General features: G+C 46.5%; 1 protein-coding gene across 2 annotated transcripts in view; it reads left to right on the plus strand.

The window, feature by feature from the left end:
* The window catches only part of TRERF1 (transcriptional regulating factor 1), a 521,224-nt gene that overhangs the window by 234,557 nt on the left and 264,826 nt on the right, over window positions 1-21,841 (plus strand). The window contains exon 4 of one of the 2 annotated variants that reach the window (XM_078649717.1): window positions 6,655-8,216. In XM_078649717.1, coding sequence (XP_078505843.1) covers window positions 6,864-8,216 — 1,353 coding nt within the window. In that variant the 5' untranslated portion in view covers window positions 6,655-6,863. Of the gene's footprint in view, window positions 1-6,654; window positions 8,307-21,841 lie in introns of both variants that reach the window. The other variant, XM_078649716.1, reaches the window with a different exon arrangement.

A 21,841-nucleotide genomic window follows, 5' to 3' on the forward strand; every position in this document is an offset into this window, starting at 1 on the left:
TCCCCTTCTAAGCTTCAATTCTGTGTCCAGCAAGTGGTATACTTAGGACACTTACTGTCCAAGAGGGGTAGGCAGTTGACACCAGACCGTATCCAGTTAATAGCGAGTCTTCCTCAGCCCAAGACCCAGAAGGAGGTACGTGCTTTTATTGGCCTTACTTCTTATTGCAGACAATGGATTCCTCAGTATGCATTTCTAGCCAAACCACTGATACAGTTAACGACACAGGAGGCAGCCGTATCGACTGTCCTCCCTTGGACATCTGAACATACACTTAGTTTCAATGAGTTAAAGAAAGCCCTATGCCAAGCTCCAGTTCTAGCGACACCGAACTACAGTAAGCCTTTTACACTTTTCGTTACTGAACGCGAAGGTACAGCATTATCTGTTCTCACACAAGATCAAGCAGGACAATACAAGCCCTGTGCTTATTTTTCGAGCACATTAGATCCTGTAGCCCAGGCTCTGCCTGCGTGCCTCAAGTCAGTTGCAGCCACAGCACTAGCTATCAGGCAAAGTGATTCCATAGTCTTAGGACATTTCCTGACAGTACAGGTTCCACACTCCGTGGAAGTTCTTTTAAACCGAACACAAACTCAGCACTTGACAATTGCACGTTTAACAGGTTATGAATTGACATTATTCCAGCCACACATAGAAATCAGACGCTGCAACATCCTTAATCCTGCTACACTGTTACCATCAGTTAATTCAAATCCAGCCACACATGATTGCGTGGAAGTAGTTAACATTACGACAAAGCCAAGACAAGATCTGACAGATACTCCGTTACCAGATCCCGACCTGACACTTTATGTGGATGGTTCATGCATGAGAACTAGTACAGGAGAACTAGTCGCCGCGTATGCAGTGACTACTGACACTGAAGTTATTGAGACACACCGTATTGACACCCTGTCCGCTCAAGCAGCAGAGCTAGTTGCTCTGACACAAGCCTGCATACACGCCAAGAACTTGAAAGTTAATGTTTACACAGATTCACGCTACGCATTTGGAGTTGTACACGACTTCGGAGTGCTCTGGCAGGAGAGAGGTTTCATGACTTCTCATGGAACCAAGATTCAGCATGGTCTCCTTATTCAAGCTCTATTAGATGCCATACATTTACCGACATCTATCGCTATCATGAAATGCAAAGCACATACGAAAGTTACTGACATTATTTCCCAAGGTAATGATCTAGCAGATCGCACAGTCAAGCTTACAGCACAGACTCCAGACATTCCAGTTAATCAGACACATACTCCAGATCCGACTACATGTATGACAGTTAAGGACCCTACTCAAGATGTCATAGACATACAGTTACATGCTACTCCCGAAGAAATTAAGAAATGGTCCGAACAAGGAGGGGTCCAGACAGATCAAGGATGGTTAACGAAGGGTAGAGCAACATGGTTTCTCCCCGACTCTATGGTTCAAGTCATTATTAATACCGCACATAGTCCAGCACATTTAGGAGAAAAAGCTATGTTAGACAGTATCCAGAATATTTGGTTCAACAAGCATTTACGAGCTGCAGCCAAGCAGAAAGTCCGTACCTGTATGATATGTTGTCAGTTTAATCCAGGTAAAAGTGTCCCGGTGGAACAAGGTGGATTCCAGCCCCCTGACCACCCTTTTGAAGTCCTCCAGATGGATTATATTCAGATGGAGCGATGTCGAGGTTTCAAGTATGTCCTTGTAGTTGTATGCGCTTTGTCCAGGTGGACAGAAGCATATCCAGTCCCAGATTACACAGCCGCGACCACTGCCAAGCAGTTGGTTCGTGAGTTCTTCCCCCGTTATGGACTCCCTAGAGTCGTATATTCTGACAACGGCCAGCCATTCTCATCTGAACTCATGAAGCATGTTTCCCTGTTGTTAGGGTACCAGTGGAAGTTTCATTGTGTACGCCATCCTGAAGCAGCCGGTCTCGTAGAGAGACATAATCAGACTCTGAAAATCCGAATTGCAAAAGTGTGTAAAGAGAAAGGTGTGGACTGGCTGGTAGCTCTACCAGTTGCTTTATTTTATATGCGCATGGTCGCACATTCCAGATCAGGTCTGTCCCCGTATGAGGTCGTATTCGGCCGCCCCCCAAATATGTGGGGTACTCCTAGACCCCGAAGTATTACCGATGTTTCAAGTAATATGCTGACAGATTACCTAGCTTCCTTGATGTCTGCCCTCAACTCATGTTGTTCACAGGTTGCCGCCGCATTTCCAGACAATACCGAGGTGGCACCGCATGAAATCGTTCCAGGATCCATGGTGTTGGTGAGGAATTTTGACAGATCAAGTCCGCTGGAGCCTCGCTGGAAGGAGCCCCGACAGGTCCTCCTCACCACCCGTACAGCCGTGAAGTTGGAAGGTCGCAAAGGCTGGGTGCACCTTTCTCATATAAAAAAGTTTTATGGACTGAAACCCGTCTTAAAGAACATTTCCCAGGATTTGAAGGATTGCCAAAGCACCATTTTTAAGGACTGTCCCGCAAAAGACAATGTTACTACACCCCCCCTGTTAGAGAAAACTCCGCAACAGGAGTATAAGTTAAAACTCCTGTCTAGTAAAATAAGTCAGTCAGTTTGATTGTCTAAGTCCTCCCCTAGGTGAAACGGTTAGACTGTTTCTGACATGTATAAAATAGACCCCCATAGTGAGAGAGTCAGTCAAAACTCAATCCGATGTATCGTTTTTCTAAGTTTCATATTGTTTCTCAGCATTATGATTTCCTGCACCAGTTATGCGTTTTACCTGTATCTTCCAGTTCCTCATGTAAATATGTCTTCTAATGCTACTGTAGAGCACATGTTTAGTGATCTGCCTCCTCATGAACTCTCTTACCGCCTCGCTATGCGAAATAATTCCTTTATCCGCATGTTACATTACTCACACCAGACCAGCAATGCCACTAATTGTTGGGTGTGTGGTCGACTCCCCCCTTTCCAGACACCGAAGGGAGTTCTGCCACTTTTTCCTTATCCATTCTCACATAATGGTTCGTGTGGAGCATGGTCCACGTTAACGTCATCCTCAACAGATATGTCTTTTCTTAACAGTACATGTTTCCCAGACAAGCAAGGTCTCCCCCACAGAACAGGTTTAGATCTAGAAAATGAAGTGTATAATTTAGGTAACTATTCTTCGAATTTCATGGTCCTGAATGTTCAGTCTGATACTACTCCAGACTTACCTGCTATTTCAGTATTACCAGTCAAAGGCGAATTATGTGTCCGAAATTATGGTTCTGTACATGTAGGACATAGTGATTGTACTACTATTGTCAAGTATAGTGACAGTGGGAAATCTATTTTCAAAGCTTCACGTCATTCTTATTTTATTTGTGGTCAAACTGCATATGTTCGTCTGCCCCTCGATTGGGAGGGAACCTGCTACATTGCCTTCCTACTGCCACCTGTTTTCCTAGCCCCATCTGATTATCATAGAAACACACATCTAGTACACATTAGACATAGAAGGGAGTCCCCAATTGTCGATTATACTGAAACTACTCTAGAACAGTATACAGATTTCAACAGAGGTTTCTTTTTCTTTATAGGACCTATCCAGAATAGTAAACTGATCCGTAGGTTAACCAGAACCCTCGAAGCTGTAGTAAATGAGACTGCCTCTGCTCTAGGTAACTTAACCGAAGAGCAATCTGCTATGAGATTTGTCGTTTTACAGAATCGTCTCGTCCTTGACGTCATACTGGCCGATAGGGGCGGGGCCTGTAGAGTCATCGGATCTAGTTGCTGCATTTTCATTCCAAATAACGCGCCGTCTGTTTATTCAGCTATAACCAGACTCCATAAAATTGCCCATCTGATACACCAAGATCCAGGCACCTGGACATGGTCCGGTTGGTTCTGGAATATAATTTCCGCATGGGGATGGAAAATATTGTCCTTCCTAGGTATTGCAGTAGCGATCATATTCAGCTGCTGTCTCTGTATACAATGTGGCCCTGCGATTTGCGGCATTTGTGCTACCTCTTGTATTCCTAATCCCAAGCCCCGTTCTAAATCCCGTTCCAGGATAATTCGAGACGAGCAAATGATACTGTATGAAATGATAGATGGTATCATGAATATTGATGTTTCCTGATGGAAACGTAGTGACAAGGAGGGAATGTGGAAAAGTAAATTCTGCCATGTTCTGTGTCTCTACGTGTCATCCATCATATGTTATGTGTGCATGATTAATATGCATATGTATTCCCTATGTTCGATTCAAGACGCAATTATAGTTGTGTCCACCTCTAGTATGTCAGTTTCCAGTCCTCGTGAATACTACGAATATCAGGCCTATGTAAAGCTACGTTGCCACGTCTCTCAGTGTGCACGTTATTTCATTGTAAAACCCCCGTTTCTAGGCCTCAAAAGGGCCTGGACACCAGATTCAGCTCCTGTCTCCTGAGCCCTCGCTGAGGAGCGATACAGCCCCCACCTGTATCCTCGACCCTTCACTTACTTCCTGCCTCGCAGTGCCCGGTTCAGCCTGGCTCTGCCTCTGAGTCTGCCAAGAGTATGTTATGATTCCAGTTATCAGTTCAGTCCTCCTTCTCTGCATTCCTAAAGCTACTGAATCGCATCAATAGTTTCCGTCATTGTCTAGCCTTTCCGTCTCCACGTTCGAGAAATACTGTATTTAATGGTCATTTCGTATTCTTCATCACGCACTACATGTAGAATAATGCATGCTCCAGTCTTAGAATCAAGTTAGCCTTTCCCCTCCTGACTTCTAGTTTATATCAACATGTTCTCTAAACATCAGATACTAGATACTGCTTAGGTACATGTCGCCCTGACTCTCCAGACTTCAGTCTCTGCTCCTAGCACAGAGTTCATAGCCCCCAGTTTCTCCTAGTGATACGTCATTGCCAGTTTGCGCGCACCACCAGGTTAGAGGTCCCGGCTCCTTAGGTAGCCCCCTCCATGTTTCCGCCCCATTCATGACATATTCTGTTACGTTTGCATCACATGTCTATGTATACGCCCTGTTACACCCACTTTCACCCTTATCTTTCGCGACTGCTACGCGTCACACCCTTTGCTCCACCCACTGCTCCGCCTATCATATGTACTGTAATGCAACTGTTTTACTATATATGCTTGTGTATTGTTATTAAATGCTAGCGCGCTCATCCCAGATCCAGCCCCGGCAGCTGCTGGGCCCTGCCATCCTATTCCTATGCAGGTTGTCCTGTTCCTGTCCTTTATGCTGTAATAAACCTGCGAAACTCCTACTACCTCGAATCTTGACTCTTATTTATTGAGCTATCTGTTATTCATTTATACATTCAAAAATAGGGTATTATTTATTTATTTACCACAAGCCGGGTGGCAAATGGGAATGCAGGGGGGCGGGGACGCAGCAGCAGGGACACGGAGTGGGGAGCGGGCAGGGGACAAAAGAGGCATGGGGCAGAGGAAAAAAGGGCACAGAAGAAAATGCACAAAAATGGGGCACAAGGGAGTGAAAAACAGAAGATGTACAGTATAAACAGAGCGCAAGAAGCAGGCAGCAATCAGCAGGGCACAATCCAGTTACGGGCAGCAGCAGCTGAGGTCACACAGGAGGGCTGCGTGGCGGTGAGGGAGCGACCTGCCTGGTGCAGGGTCAAGGGTCGCTCTCTCTACCGCTGTGCGGCCTCCATATGAGGGGATGATGGAGGGTGGAGCAGCTGGTAGGCGGGAGTGGGGTGGCGAATGGGAATGCAGGGGGGCCGGGGCCGCAGGGGACGCAGCGGCGGGGACACGGAGTGGGGAGCGGGCGGGGGACACAAGAGGCAAGGGGGCACAGGAAAAAAGGGCACAGAAAAAAATGCACAAAAATGGGGCACAAGGGAGTAAAAAAACAGAAGAGTCACAGTATATACAGAGTGCAAGAAGAAGGCAGTAATTAGCGGGGCACAATCCAGTTACGGGCAGCAGCAGCTGAGGTCACACAGGGGGGCTGCGTGGCGGTGAGGGGAGCGGCCTGCCTGGTGACAGTGTCAAGGAACAGGCACAATTGCTGTTCCCAAGCCTACATGTAGAGACCTCTGTATTTTTTGTATGTGGGGGTCTTTGTACAAGTTGCGGAAGTCTTCACATACGTAGGTATATTGTTTAGTAGTGACTGGAAAATGAGAAATACTCACTACTGAATTGAACGTATGTTGAAGCCCACCATCTCAAACAAAGCCACCCTCTTGTGCTATATTTGTGCTCAAGAAGTTACAGAATAACAGTGCAAATAAATACAAAGGTCTCTAATAAATGAATTAGGTAAATGGAAGGAAACTCTTTAATTTTCTATTTTATTGTTGTCCCCTTTTTTAACTGGATATGGGCTTGTCTCTACTTTCTGAAGCTGGAGCAGACACCAGTTCCAGGACTCCTCTCTTCAATTGACAACTCATCCAATAATTAAAAACGCCCCTTTACGATTGGCGGACTAATGTCTTAGGTGGGGTGTCTTTATGTGCTATTAGATTTACGGAGACTTGCCACTTTTAAGCAACTTCTTCCTGTAAATATGTGTTTTTGAGAATTACTCATTACATAATGAAACTTGTGAATCAGTTAAATAGACGTTGTTTGGATAAAAATATGTAGGACGATATAGAATGCAATGATTACATCTATTTATATTTTGTGTTGGCAGGTGGATGGAGTATACTTGAGAAGGCTTAATTTTTGCATCAAAGTTCTCCCTCTCGTTTTGAAGATGTGAAACGGCAGATTCAAGCGAAAAGTGCCAGCCTGAAGAAAGAAGTAATATTCCTGCAAATGGACATGTTCCTTATCTAATACATGCACACTGTTCCTCAGGAATTTCTTTTGTAAGGGTACGCCAAAGAAAAGGAGGCAGCTATGGAGGACCAACAAATATATAGGACCAATCACACAAATAACGATTATGATACGCTCTACTACCAACAGCAGCAGCCCGATGTAAGCGGAAATTTGAATCACAGCTACGGGACTCCAAGTGCAAGCTCATCCCAATCTTCTCCTGTGTCTCCTCATTTTCCTCAGGATTCAAGGGATAGCTCAACTTTGAGTGCAAGTTCAAAAAGCCTAGGGCTGGGAGACTCATCTGCACAAACAACCTGGCTGCAATCAGGTGTTGGTGATGTTCAGATGCGGAACAACCTAACGGACCAAAGCACACAAAGTATGTTATGGAGTTCTCCTGGGCAGAGCCAATCTGATGGCTTTCACTGTTCATATCCTTCTCAAGCTAATGAAGCCAGTTCGCAAAAAATGAGCAGTGGAGTCCTTCACAAATTAGACTCTTTCACACAAGTATTTTCTACCCAGAATTTACGAATCCAAGCAAACAGCGTAAGTCACGGCCATAATAGTCAGTCATCCCTTCTGGACATTGCCAGTGACAGTGCTCTTAGACAATTGTTGTCACAGAAAGCTGTCACTGAGCAGCCATCAACTCATCTGAATGTGCAAAGATACCAACAAGTGCCACAGCATATTCATCAGAGTTTTGCAAATGCTCAACAAAATCATCTCATGACACCTCACAATCAGCAGCAGGACTTGTATTACAATTACCCACAACAGTTGTCTCAAGTGCAGCCTCAGTCTACACTTCAACAGGGACATCACCAGGTACAACATATGCAGGGGCAGCATATGTTACCTCAGCAAGTGCAACAGCCTCAATATTATTTTCAGCCACGCCCACCAGGCCAACCGTATCACTCTCTGCAAGAGATGCAGCAGCAAGCCCAACATCAACAACAAAGACAGTGCCCTGTACAAGTCTCACAGTATTACCAAACACAGACAGTTATGCAGCAAATTCATCAAGTGGTCCAGCTGCAGCAGCAGCAACAACAGCAGCAGCAGCAACAACAGCAACAACAGCATATGCAGCTGCAACCATCATCATATCATAAGGATCTGAACCCAAATATTGCACAAGAGACTCACCAGAGACTCCCAAGTGGCTCTAATGATCAATTGAACCCTATACAACTTATACAGTTGGGAGCAGCACCTCAGTATCTTTACCAAAATCCACAGCAACAGTTAAAGCATTATTACCAAGAGAGTTCAAGGCAGCATCAGCAACCTCAACAAGATGTCACTGAAAAGAAACCGCACTGTCATGAAACTGGATCTTACCTTCTCATGGGTCTGCACACAAACCTCTCTACGTCAGACCTAACGGAGCAGCACATGGGGCAGCATTGCACTAATTTGGTAAATCAGCCTCTTCCTTCACGCCCTGTTACTCCCATCCTCAGTAGCAGAGGGACGCAGCAGCAGTCTCCAAACACCACATGGCCCCAGGTACAGTTTGTGGGTAAATAAGCCTTGTAATCAAAAGAATGAAGTGAAGAATGTACTCTACCAGTTGAGTGGCATGTGATGTAAAAAACGCTCACTTCATTAAGAGTATTGGCTAGCAGACACAAAGTCCTACTGATACATGCAAGTCAGACACGTGCTAGGTTCTCACATCACTGCGGGCACCGCCTAAAAATGATTGTTCCCCACTGGCGGATAAAGCCCTATTTGAACCCCTTTTAAATGCCATTTTTCTAATCTACATAAAATAGTCATTACTGAAATGGTGAAGACCGATGGGTATCGATGCACAAGAGGTTTCAACCAGAGGGGCACCATCTCCCATGATTTTGGATACAACAAGGTGTTATAGTTGCTCAAATGTCCTGCATTATTGTTATTTTACAATAACAAGAGGGCAGTGGAGTACAGTAAAATAAGATCACTGTGAAATGCGACCTGCTGCGTGTTCCTTGTGAAATTCATTATGAGAATGTGTGGTGACACAGGTTTGAACTGAAAATGTTAACAAACAGATTTTTTTTTTTAATCAAATGCTAACAAATGAACCATTACAATTAACGGGGAATTCCCTGCTATGATGCACACTGAATATCTTAGGTTAGAAAAAATGTCATGGGCCTTCAGATGTCAACTTTTTCTGTCTTCAGTAAACCCAGTATTCTGTACAATCCTTTAAGTCTAATTCATTGTGTGTCATAGCTCGGGTGTGTGCTGTTGCAAAACCAACTTTTAAGGTATCCTGTGGTCATATTTAGCATCCGAGATCAGAAATAAGTCAAAATGAATATTGTACATTGATGTTATTCTGAGTATCAGCTGCTGAACTGTTCTTATTTCAAACCATGGGGATCTTATTCGCTTGCAATGCTGTGCTATGCTTTGATAGTCTTCCACACTAAGAGGCTCGTCATCTGACAACAGGGTTGATCAGTGTATTACCAGTGCGATTAGAGGTAGCAATTTTGCAAAACTCAGGTTGCCTCCGTAAATATTTCATGTCTTGGAATACAGCCAGGAGAGTTTGCATCTTTATTCAGGTCTGCTGAATAACCGCAGTTGTGTGGAAGACAAAGTTCAATTGCTCTCGAGTAGACTAATGAGGCAAGCAGATTGTCCAGGCGCCTGCTTACAGGGCGCTTTATCTGCCTTTCTTAAATGAAGGGAAGCTTATGGTAGAACCTGGATATTTGATTATTTTACACTTGTGCAACCTCCGGCAAAAGGACCTGTGAGTTTTTTTAAAATTATTTTTGTATTGGTAATCCAGTTGCCTTATTTTTTATAGACTGTTCTGTGTGATTTATTAAATACATGTGAAATTAGCTCACTTCTGTCGAAGGTTTGAAGGATAATGAAAAACTTCCTAGCAATCGTAATGGGAAGTTTCTATTATATTAAGGACATTGAGGCGATGATTACACTGTTTTTCTTTGCTTTATCGTTATACAGCAGCCATAATTCATAACTTTTATATCCAAAAGAAAAAACGAAACTATCTTGCCCATGAACATCAGGAAAAAATTGTATCGAACAAGTCCATCGCGTCACACAGTCACCGAGTAGGTTGTGTTATATAGTCGTTCTCCCTTGCCTTTCTCCCTCTTTCTTCTTGTGACGTTCCGCACCTTATCCTTGTCTGTCACTCCTGTTTGGACAATTCACTTCTCTTAACAGAGTATGGTACACCATTGAATCAAAGAACTAGTCTTACAAGTTCAGTCATTGACACAAATACAAGTATTAAAGAGCACCACATTCACAATCATCAGCAATATGTCACTAATGGTCAACTAGTACCATAATACAATAACCTGTACCTCCTGTGTATAGCGGCTAATTGATACCTGTGTACTGTCTCCAATACCCCGGGAGGGTAAGGCCATCTTCATGATCCTTGCGTGAGAAAATCCGAGCCTCTGAGTCCATGCCATAGTGTAATTGAAACTTCCTGTTACGATAGCTAGGAAGTCTTTCATTCTATCTCCGGACCAGAAGTGGGAATTACGTTAGTTTGAAGATTACTTACCACCACTGAGGCCATATCTCGAAGTAAAACTGTCTGAAAATAGAGGCAGAGAACCAATCTATAGCATTCATTATATATCTTCCAGTCCAGCACCTAGCATATAGGCTTTAGATGCCATCGCACAACTCATAGTGTGGGCCCCAAAAGGGCTGGTATTAATGCCGGCCTCTTGCATCACCCATTGGTAGTGGTGGTGGGAGATGAGACCACTGTGATGGGCTTTTAGATGGAAATAAGAAGCTGTCTCTCCCCAGGAGGGTGAAGTTCCTCCATCATGTCCTCATATGCTTTGATGAATCTTATTACTCACAGTTTATGGTTACCATCAAAAAAGGGACAAGATAACATTAGAGAATCCGTTTTTGTCCATCGGGTGATGTGGAATGTACAGGGCACAGACCTTTCAAGACCCATCTAGAGGAGATTAAGCACAGCAACATATCCAGATTACCTGATAACTCACTCTTTGAAAGGTACATGTTATTCTTTCAACATATGAACAAATTAAAGAGCCTATTCACATCCCAGAGGGACGAATATTGGTGTTCAAGAGGTACTAACAGTTGAAAACTCCTCATTATCTTTCTTATCAAAGGATGCTCTCCCACCGGACCACCATCAATAGGGTTGTGGCCTGTTGAGATAGCAGATCTGAACAAATTTACTGACCTGTAAGCCATCCCTTGTGACACCAATTCTGAGAGGAAATTTAGAACCTTTACAATATCTGACCCCATGGGTTCCACGTCTCTTTCAGCACACTAACGCAGCCATCTTGTCCAGGAAGATTTGTATAATCTGGTTGTGGAGTTTGCACAGTCTTTTGAGAGGAGCTCTTAAGCTTGTTCCGCAAATCATGAGACTTATTATATTTTCCTGTAATCCACCATACAATGAGTCGTAGTACCAGTTTGTGCTTATTTTCTGATGGAGCATGTAGGAGATCCCGAAAGAGGGGTAGGCGGATTAGGAGAATCCCAAGAACGTTCCATCAGAACTGAATACCAAACTTGAGATTTCCACGAAGATGTCTGCAGGTCCGGTTGTCGCCTCACCTGTGCCGATATGCGGGTTATTCAGAATTGGGGAAACGCATATTCTGACTCTGTGCACCAGTCTTGGAGAAAAGCATCTGATGCTGCCACCAATGGGTCCAGGCTCTAACTGAAGAAACTGTTGAATTGACAGTCCAGCCTGGTGGCAGACACGTTCGGTGAGAAAGGGCCCCATCTATGGGACAGGATTTGGAATAACCAGGTTTTCCGTTTACTTGTCCTGCAGATGCCGGGAATGCCAGTGCCCTTCATCATTGGAAGTTCCGAGAAAATCTATCTACCTATCTATCACCGATATCTAGTTGTTCACACAAAAGTCCCCAAAATCCATGACCAAATCCAAGAGGTCTTTGGACCTCGTTCCCTTAGGCGGTTAACCTAGCAAACTGTTGAAACATTGTCAACTTTTTGTAGGATGCAGCATTGGGTCTTTGGTCCAACACCAAACCGCGAACAAGCAGGCCAGCTATTGCAGACAGTTTATGTGGAGTCTCTGTTCATGAGATGATCAACCTCCACCTCTGGACAGGTCCCCACAGCGGGGCGCCCCATCCAGTTCTACTGACATCGGATTTGATAACTAAATCCCAACTGGATCTTTAAATTGCTCTCTCGTTCCATGGGTCCATGTGTGTGAGCCACCAGTACATCTCTTCTCTGGCTTCATGCGAAAGAGGAATTGATTCTGAATATGTTAGACCACTCAGCAGGTAGCACGTTTTTAGACTCTGTAGCGCCTTGTAGTGGAGCGGACATGGAAATAGAGCCTGTATAGTAGAGGAAAGGAGGCAGACTAACCTCACTATCTGGCATGGAAAAAAGGGAACTGACGTCAGTTTTCTTTCAGTTTTTTCTGTTTTCCGCCATTTTCCTTGACGGCAGGCTCAGATTGGCCTCCAAGGGGTCCAAAATGAAACCTAGGAATGTGAGTGTCTGGGGTGATGCGAGATAATCACAAAATCCAGAGATTCCAAGAAATAGGCCGCAGTCTGTTGATGTTCTGTTAGTCTGCATGGACATTGGTCCAAAAAGAGGATGTGGTCTAAATAGACGATGAGATGAATGACTCTGGCCCTGAGATATTCCATTGCCGGCTTCAGCCCCTTGGTGAAGCAGCAGGGTACCGACGACAAGACCGAAAGGTAGGGAGTGGAATTCAAACACCTGGTGTCTCCTTTTGAATTGTAGAATTGTGTGGTGAGGCCTGTAAATGGGAATCAAGAGATATGCATCCTTGAGGTCCAGCATAACCAGCCAGTACTGTGAATGCAGTAGGTTCCTCAAGAGGTGAATCCCCTCCATCTTGAAGTTGCAGAACACCAACCAATCATTGAACTCTTTGAAGTTGATGACAGGGCACTGGCCCCCATCCCACTTTTCCACCAGAAATAAGTTGCTGAGGAAACCCCAGGGGATGTCGTCATGAAGATGATACAGCTCCTTTTCCAAGAGCACCGTCACCTCTAGGTCTATGAGGGAGGACTTGTGGTCCAAAAATGTGATGGGAAAAGGGTGCCTGGTCTGGCGGCGGCGGAGAGAGCGATAGAACTCGATCTAGAAGCCTCGTACCATTTGCAACACCCATGCTTCGGATGCAGGCATGCACCAATTGTGCAAGAAGAGCACCAGTCCGCCCCTTAACCTTAACTGGGAAAAAGGGGTAACAATTATTGATAGAGGCTCTTTGTGTTTTCCCTCTGAAGTTTCCTCACCTCCCAGCCCCTGTTGTCATGGAGGGAAGTATCCACCAAAATTTGGCGGAGTCCTGCCCTCTTCTGAAGCCTTGACCTCTGGAAATAGGTTGGGAGGCAAATGGTCTTGCCCAGCGCCCCCTGCCATGGCTGGCCCCAGTGAGAACCTTTGGGACAAAGATTCTTTTGATAGAGGTCAACGTCTTGCCAAGTGAAGTGAAGGTAGCGACTAACTTTCCAATTTATTCTATGAATGGGTTCCTTAACCGGCCCCCTTGAGCTAATGGTACTGCTTCCGAAGTGGCTAGATCTCCAGATGTGGGGTCTACTTTGATGAGAAGTGTACAGCTCACAATTCGCATTGCTGAGAGGACGATGGCCTGTTTGGCTAAGCTCGATAGAACTTCAGGGAATAATAGGCACCCAGACTCTTTTCTTCTTCAGCCATTTCTAGGATTTTTGTCAGGGTTCCTGTAACTTTCAGGAGCTTATCCTGACATGGCCGCCAGGAGCAGGTCACGAATACATGTAGTCAGGAATTTGGCTAGTTTGTTGTCCATTGTGGGCGTGAGAGACATTTCCCTTTCGATGACAGGCAGGGGAATTCCACCCAGAGATGGGTGTAAACCTCCTTGGCCAGAAGTTTCCTTAGGAATCCAGCCATGAATGCGGCCACCATTTCTGTCAGGAACCATTCTGATGAGCAGGAATGGAGGTGATCCTCTGGATCCAGTGTGTCTGCTGTCAGGGAACCAGAGTGGGGGTAGGGTAGAGGTGGAGGAGTTGTCTGGGGAGGGGCCCCAATTTCTCATATTACCTGTGTCTCCATCTGAGCCTTCTTGGGACGGCAGGGTCAAGTGCGGAGAAGCAAAAAGTGTCAGGGCTGCCTGTGCCTACTTCTGAGCCCTCAGAGGGGAGGGAGGAAAGATCTCCTGTGTGGGGGTTATACTGCGGGAGAGTAAGTCACTCTTCAATTTAACATATTCGTCCTGGTCTACGCCTTGATTGTGTTTCCTTTTTGCCTTCACCTTCCTAGGCATTGTCCCTGGCTGTCCCCGAGGATGAGGGACCAAAGGCCTAGCGATGTCTTCCCTCGGCAGGAGGGGTTTATGACAGTTTCTCACCAGCCGTTGTTGGGACTTCTCATAGGTAGCAAAGCATAGGAGACAGCCTTATGGATAGATGCATCCACCGCATCACAAAAGGCTTCATCAGTGAATTATCAGATTCCTTTTTTGGCAGCAAATATGGCACTAGGGAACCAGTACGTTTTTGGAGGCCCTTGGGCCATTTTGTTTGAGGCTACATCGCCCTGGTACTCCAACAACGCCCTTAGTAATGACACGGGTGAACAGCCTGTGTCCCTCAGTCTTATGAGGTGTTTGTTATTCAGTTGCCAGCCAGCCATTACAAGGCGTGTGCTAGGCAATTACACACCCCTCCAGGGAGCGGGCGACTCAGGTGGTGTGGAGTTTATACTCAGCAATTGGGCACGCCGCTCCATATTCGGTGAATATGCGGTTGGGCGCACCGATTGCGGAGGCAGACAGAGAGGTGCAACGGTAATGACCGCCTTCAATGCCCTCTGTCCGCCGGAGGACCGGCTCGCATCATACGTCCCCACAGAGTCGGTTATATCGGCTTAAGACCGCATAAGGAGCAGTAGGCGCTCCTGCAGTGTACTCATGCTGTTTAGGGAATAAAAAACAGTCAAAGTGGAGGAGGAGCCAAGCTCGCGAGCGTAATGGTCGCCTTTTAGCTCGGCTCCCGCAGCCCTCCGGCCTGATCGTATATCCTGTATCATATCCTGTCCGGAGACGACACATTATCGGAGAATTGGAGACGGAACACCTCGCTTGTACTCACCGTCTGGCCCGGAGGTTTCGACGTGCAGCGGTTCCGAAGTTGTGCCCTCCGCAAGACCGGGGCCTCCGTGGAACCTGGACCGGGACCTAGCCTGTGGGATCCGACGACTGTCGGCCCCGGTCGAGAGAGTGAACCAATGATGAGAGCCGTTGTGCGAACATCCCGGCGAGCCTGATCCGGGCCTGCCCTGGTGGCCGCGAGGCTGATGTGGGTGAGATGCACCGGGGACTGATTCTGTGAAGGGGTTCCCCCCCCGCCGCTGCTGTGTCCGGCGGCCCTGGACCTCCGCGCCCGGACTCTGCTTGTTGGGGGCGCCGGTGCTGATGTAGGCGGAGACCCGCATTGGGCGGACATCCTTTCTGCACCAGGGCTGCCATTGCTGGGAACCCCCCGGAGCTCTGTAAAGTCCTGCATTTTTTTTACTGTTTTTGAGAGTCGCGGAGGGTGGCGACTGGGCTGATTTCGCGAAATGGCGGCCGACCCTCTGAAACTTGTATCGCCTCGTGGCGGCGGGCTTGGGTTGCCTGATTGCGCGGGGGTCCGGTCTGGTGAGCGTGAGCTTACAGTCAGAGATATCCTGGAAGCTCTGAGATCCCTGCGCGCATCCCTGGCCCCTGATGTCCCTGTGAGCCCGCCACGATCTGCCGCGATTTTGAGCAGCCGTTTCTTCTTGCCCCCCTCTTGTTTCAGAGACTCCATTGCCTCGCCCCCCTCGACTGCTGCAAGTGTTGCTGCCGCTGATCGACGATCATTTTGTGTGCCGGTGACTTTGGAGCTCCCTGCTTTTCGAGGTTCTGACCCCGGGGACTTGGACATTGTGCCGCGGCCCTGTTCGGCTCGGATGCCTAGAAATATTGGTGGACTGCCACCTGCACCTGCATCGATGGCTTCGCATTTGTCTATTTCAGAGAACCCCTCGCTTTCCCAAACGGCGAAACTGACCTCCTGTTCTTCATCACCCGTGCTGCTATTGCTGATGCATTTAAACTCTCTACTCGGACTTTTGCTCACTTGCGGACCGATTGACCCCCCTTGTCTACATGGTAGTCATAATTTTTTTCGATTCTGTGCTGGTCTTGTATTGAGTAGCTCATTTTACATTGTCATGTGGTGGGTGGGATTTGTGGTTCGGAAGGGATGGGGGTGATGTGCACGACTCCTGGTGGATTATTGGTGTACGACTTCGTGGCGTAGTTGTTTGTACCCATAGCGGTGGGGGGTTCCCTCCTCTGTAAGTTTTAGGGTGCTTGAAATGGTGTCGTCCTGGTCTGTTTTTGCTGCGAGTGTCTGGTTGGGCGGAGGGCTGCGGCCGACCGTATTGATTTCTGTTCTCATGCTCCTCCCTCCTGTTTTCTTTATTTATGTTTATGTTTCTTTTTGTCTCGTTCTTCTCTCTTTCTTTTCTTGCTATATTTCGGGTTCTGGTTTAGGGCGACAGGCACGCTGTCTGAAGGGTAGGCCATAGCCTTCTACAGGGGTGCAGGGTGGGATGGGTGGGTTGGGTTCTATTTGTTGTTTGTTTTATAGTTCTATGGCCCTTTTGTATCTCTTTATAGTAATGCCGCGTCTGTCCTTGCCTCCCGTGGTATGGCCGGGGTGGGGTATGTGGCGTCGTTGATCCTCCTCTTATGGGTCGGGTGCTTTGCATCTCGATTGCTGTACCCTCCTTGTTGCTGATACTCCTGTTTTCTCCTGTACTCTCACCACGGGACGCCTGTTTCGGCGTGGTCTTCTTTCTTTCGTTTTTGTGTTCCATTTCCTTTTATCATTTTCCGCCTTGTCCTCCTCCCCTCCCCCTCTTTCCCCTCTTTCCCCCTTTTCCTCACCCCCCCCCCCCTTTTTCCTTGAGGTCACTATGACGGGTTAGTTTTGATGTAATGTTTATCCGATCCCTCTGTTCTGGCTCGGCTGTGATATTGGGTGGTGGGCATGTAAAGATGATAATGATCACGTGTCGATTATGTCTAAAATTATCCCTATCTCCCTGTGTGTATTGTGTTGCCTCTCCTGTATTACGGCCCCATACCCCCTTATTGTCGCTGAGGATGGTTTTGGGACTTCGGACTCCTCTATATTGAAAGTGAGCCTATCGTACTCCTCATCCCCATATTATAAAATTAACCTTCTTTGCTCCTGTTTCTTGGCCATCTGGTTCCTATGTGTTTTCTCCCTTTTTACGATTATATTGCCTCTGCTTCTTGCTGATTGAATCTGTAATGTTTGCCTAGGAACCTCTGACCGCTTTACATATTGAGGCCGGCCGATTTGGTTGTAGGCCTAGACTTGTATATCCTTTTGACGCTAATAAAGGTTTAAAAAAAAACAAAAAAAAAAAAAACAGTCAAAGTAAACAAACAGAATAAATTGGCATCGCAACCCAGAACCCAAAAGGAAAGAAACTTGGGTTACTCATCTGAGGGGCTGTGGACCAGTTAACAAAGAGGGGAAATGATAAGGGTGGAACGACTATATAACAGCCTACTCTGTGATTGGATAAAATTGTTGGATACAAGTTTTAGATAGATTGTTCTTTTGGTTATAAATGTTATGAAGTTATGGCTGCTGCATAGAAATAAAGTGAAGAAAGGCAGCTTAATCCTCACCTCCGGTCCTGACATAGAATTTTCCGAGCAAGCTTGTAGTAGAAAAAGAGGATGTGATTGTATCTTTTTAACCATAAAATATAAGAACTCTAATTAGAATTGTAGAGCTGGAAAAAAATTAAGTGATGTTCTCTTGCCGTTTAGTAGCATGTAGAACTACTTTGCGGTAAGTTTCTAACATCACACTAAAATATGCCTTAGGTTCTCTTTTTTTTGTATGTATAATTTAGTTTACAAAGGGTCCAGTGACAGTATGTACCTATAAATGATATCCTAGTGCCTACAAATTAGAACATATCTGGAAGTAGAGAATTGCTATCCTCTACTGACTCCTACCTTTTCCAATATTCCATGTCTTAATTGCTCACAGGCCGTTGCAAGAACCCCTTTTTATAGTCATTCACAGAAGTTCCTCCCCATTTGTATAGCTAGGTGTTCTCTTCTTTTCATCTGGATATCTCAAGGCATTCGTTAGCGATGTAAAAATTGCCAGTAACCTTTAATAATAATAATAGTGTTATTTATATAGTGCAATCAGCTACCTCAAACAGAGGCATTCCGGCGCTTAGCGGCAGTCAGGAGTAGATCAGGGCATTAGCTAACCCAGCCAAAGAGCCACGTCTCCAGGTGCTTTCGCATCTCGGATTCAGAACCCAGCATGCGCAGTTGCAGAGGTAAAGCATTCCATAGCATCGCTGTTCTGACTGAGAAGGCCCTTCCTACCTTCCTGGCTTTGACAAACCAGGGAACGGTTCCCCATGTGCCGAGCACATTACTCTTCCTATCTCTGACACATGGTGCAGGTTTTTCATTCATAAAATCCAGATGATTCAGGCCAGCCTGGGACAAGGAAATATAGGCCAGGCAGGACTTTCCTCTACAATTATCTCCGGTCCCAATGTATGTCTATCCATTTCATCTCCCTCCTTAGCGGAGTTTTCTTTGATTACTCTCCAGGATTCATTGACCATTTTCAATTCGCTAAAATTGGGATCTCCGGCGGACCCCTGTCCTGCCAGGCTGCTAGCTGCCGTGGCGGAGGTAGGTAATCCTGATATTAATACCCTGATTAATATGTCCCTTCAGCCAGCTATTGTACCCTTGGAATGGAAGCAGGCCAAACTCCTTCCCTTACTTAAAAACCATCATTGGACATATCTTCTCCGGCAACTTTCCGTCCCATCTCACTTCTACCTGCCATAGCAAAAGTGTGTGAGAAAGCGGTGTTCAAAAAGTTGTCCAATTTCGTACTAGCATCTGGCCTTTTGCACCCAGCCCAATCCTGGTTTAGGGCTACGTACAGCACAGAGACGGAGTTGATGGAGATGTCTGAAGTGATTAGAGAGTGTCTGGACGCTGGTGGCATGGTAGCTTTGATTTTATTGGGCCTTTCTGCCGCCTTCGACACAGTACCACACTCCCAGCTTCTTGCTTGCCTCATCAACATCGGTATTTCGGGCCGAGCATGGAATTGACTCAAGTCATTCTTGGAAGATTGATCACAGCAAGTATGGCTCCCTCCCTCCTCTTCGGTCTTGCAAAAGGTGTCTACAGGAGTACCGCAGGGATCTACCCCGAGCCCTCTGTTGTTTAATATTTACGTCACTCCGTTGATTCATCTTGCTGAGGAGCTGGGAGCGAAGATCATCTCTTATGCGGATGACACCCAGCTCCTATTCACTTGGAGGTAGGCTGATGCATCTCCTATCCAGGCCAAAGCCTGTCTAACAGCAGTTTTTGAATGGCTGGCTTTGGCCCAGTTGAAATGTAACAAAGAGAAGTCGGAGGCTCTTCTGTATGGGTCTTTTCCACCACAGTTTAGGGAAGCCCTCTGGCCGACAAACTGCCCCCTACCTATCTCTGTGGGTAAGCCTGTCAAAAACCTAGGTGTTTGGTTTGATGAGGACCTTAGTTTCTCCACACAAATAAAGAAACTGGCCGGACAGTGTTTTGGCATACTGAAGATTCTCAGGAAGTTTCTGCCCTTGCTACCCAGGGCAGAAAAGGATATGGTCACGGTGGCACTGATTCTTTCGCGCCTAGACTATACCAACGCACTGTATATAGGTCTGCCATACTTCCAGCTGAGGAAGCTACAAGTTGTACAAAATGCGGCAGCCAGAGCTCTGCTAAACATCTCCAGAAGAACTAGTGTGAAGCAATATTTGCTGGATTTACACTGGCTTCCCGTGGCCCAACGGGTCAAATTGAAGGCCCTCATCCCGGCCCACGCTGCCCTCCGTGGCTTGGGTCCACCGTATCTGAGGAATCGCTTCAGCTTCTATGTGCCACAAAGACTGTTGCATTCAGCCTTTCAGCGGCTGGCTGTGATCCCTTGGTTCGATCTGATACGAGTGAGGGGCAGCTCTTTCTCTTTCAAGGCGGCTCTAAACACTACGGAACACTTCTAACCCAAGGTTGTTCAGGAAATTGCGCTCTGTCCAGCTACTTACCTCCATCATTTGGCTTCCGCGCCGGCACACTCTGGAGTAGCCGTGTGCATTATAAATGATACTAACATAACATAACGCACAATAGGAGCTTAGAGTTGGATCTCAGAGTGCGGGCCGATTGGTATGGGAGAAGTCTCTTTCTGAGGTATCTCGGCCCTATGATGTGCATTACTCGGAAAGCTAGTGTCAAGGCCTTAAATTAAATGCGTTTTGCAACCGGGAGCCATTGGAGGAGCATGCTGTAAGGGGAAATGTGCTGGTGAAAAGGCACTCTGAATAAGCCTCGCTGCCGCATTCTGAATCATCTGAAGTCTATGAATCAGATAACTGGGAAGTCCTTGGTGTAGACTATTAGCATAGTCCAGATGGGATGTCACCGTCGCATGAATCACAGTCCTCCTGCTCTCCTATGGTAAGAGGTGCAGGAATTTTTTGTAAGTTTTTAGTTTGCGAAAGCAGATCAACGAGCTGTGGTGCATGTGGGTTTCGAAAGATAGATCTGAGTCCCACTTGACGCCAAGATTTCTCAGCCATCTTTTAAACCTGGAAATTGGACAACACATCCACCCCTATCCCTGTGGCCATCTGCCACTCATAAGATTTTTTCTGTTGGAATCATCTGCCTTTTGGATTCCTCACCTTTTGATTTAACGTTTTTATACCTCTCCCAGGTTGATGAGGATGTCACAATGGAATGGCTCTCCACGCAGCTCCGCGTTGTCATCGGAGCCATAAAAAGACTGTGTTGGCGTGTCAGTTCCCTTTTTTCCGCGCCGTCGACGCGTAACGGTTTTTCGAGGACTCTCCATTTCTTTGTAGTGTACATTTTTACAGTTGTCTGTAAACTGGTTCTGGGCGATGGCTACTTGGGTGAAGCCTTGTTTTAAACCCTGTAGGGCATGTGGGTGCCATATGTCTGTCACGGACCCCCACGAAGATTGCCTTTGGTGTCTGTCGTCTGACCACGACGTTGAGGAATGCTCTTTGTGTCGTCGGATGGATCCGAATGCCCTCAAAGAGAGGGAAGCAAAGTTGTTTATGGCCTGGGCAAGGAAGGATAAGAGAGGTCGGAAGAGGACCAAGTCGAGGTCAAAGTGGTCGACTCCACACACCTCAAGGTCGTCCAAAATGCACAAAAGCAGCTTCGTCATGGGTCCAACCGTTGGTCTTCGAAGGACAAGTCGCCAAAGTCGGTGTCCTTGGTCCTGCTGCGTCATATGAAGGATGACATCTTGCTTTCTCCTTCACCACAGGTGACTCTGGTGCATTCTCTGGTGCAGAGGGACTCTCCGGTGCCCAGGGAAGCATCTCCTTCACCTCCAACCACTGAGGTTCTGCACTCCCCATCATCAGCAGTGGAACCTTTGCTTCTGTTCAACGAAGCCTTGACAGAACTAATTTTGGAGGTTTGGCAGAAGCCCCTGCTGTATCCAGAACGGTGGCAAGGCGTTATAAGGTTGCGTCTGGGGATCCAGCATTTTTATCGTCTCACCTTTCGCCTGAATGCTTGGTGGTTCAAGCTTCATGTTCCTCTAAGCAATCCGCAAGTTCCTTTCCCTCCACTCCAGGGGCTAGAGATTTCAAGAAGCTGGAACAGTCTGCTAAAAAGGTGTTTTCATCGGCCAGCATGGCTTTGAAGTCAACTAATGCCACGTGCCTGTTGGGGTGTTACATCCATGCATTGATGGACTCAGCCAATAAGGTGATAACTAAGCTGGCAGAAGATGTCCGGGGTCACTTTGCGTAGGTGTTGTCCGCCTGGTTGAGAGGATCAGAATTCTTTCCGGACGTTCAGGCCACGCTGTTGGATCTTCCCTTTG

The sequence above is a fragment of the Lissotriton helveticus genome, chromosome 6 (assembly GCF_964261635.1).
Source record: "Lissotriton helveticus chromosome 6, aLisHel1.1, whole genome shotgun sequence".
Taxonomy (NCBI): Eukaryota; Metazoa; Chordata; class Amphibia; order Caudata; family Salamandridae; genus Lissotriton; species Lissotriton helveticus.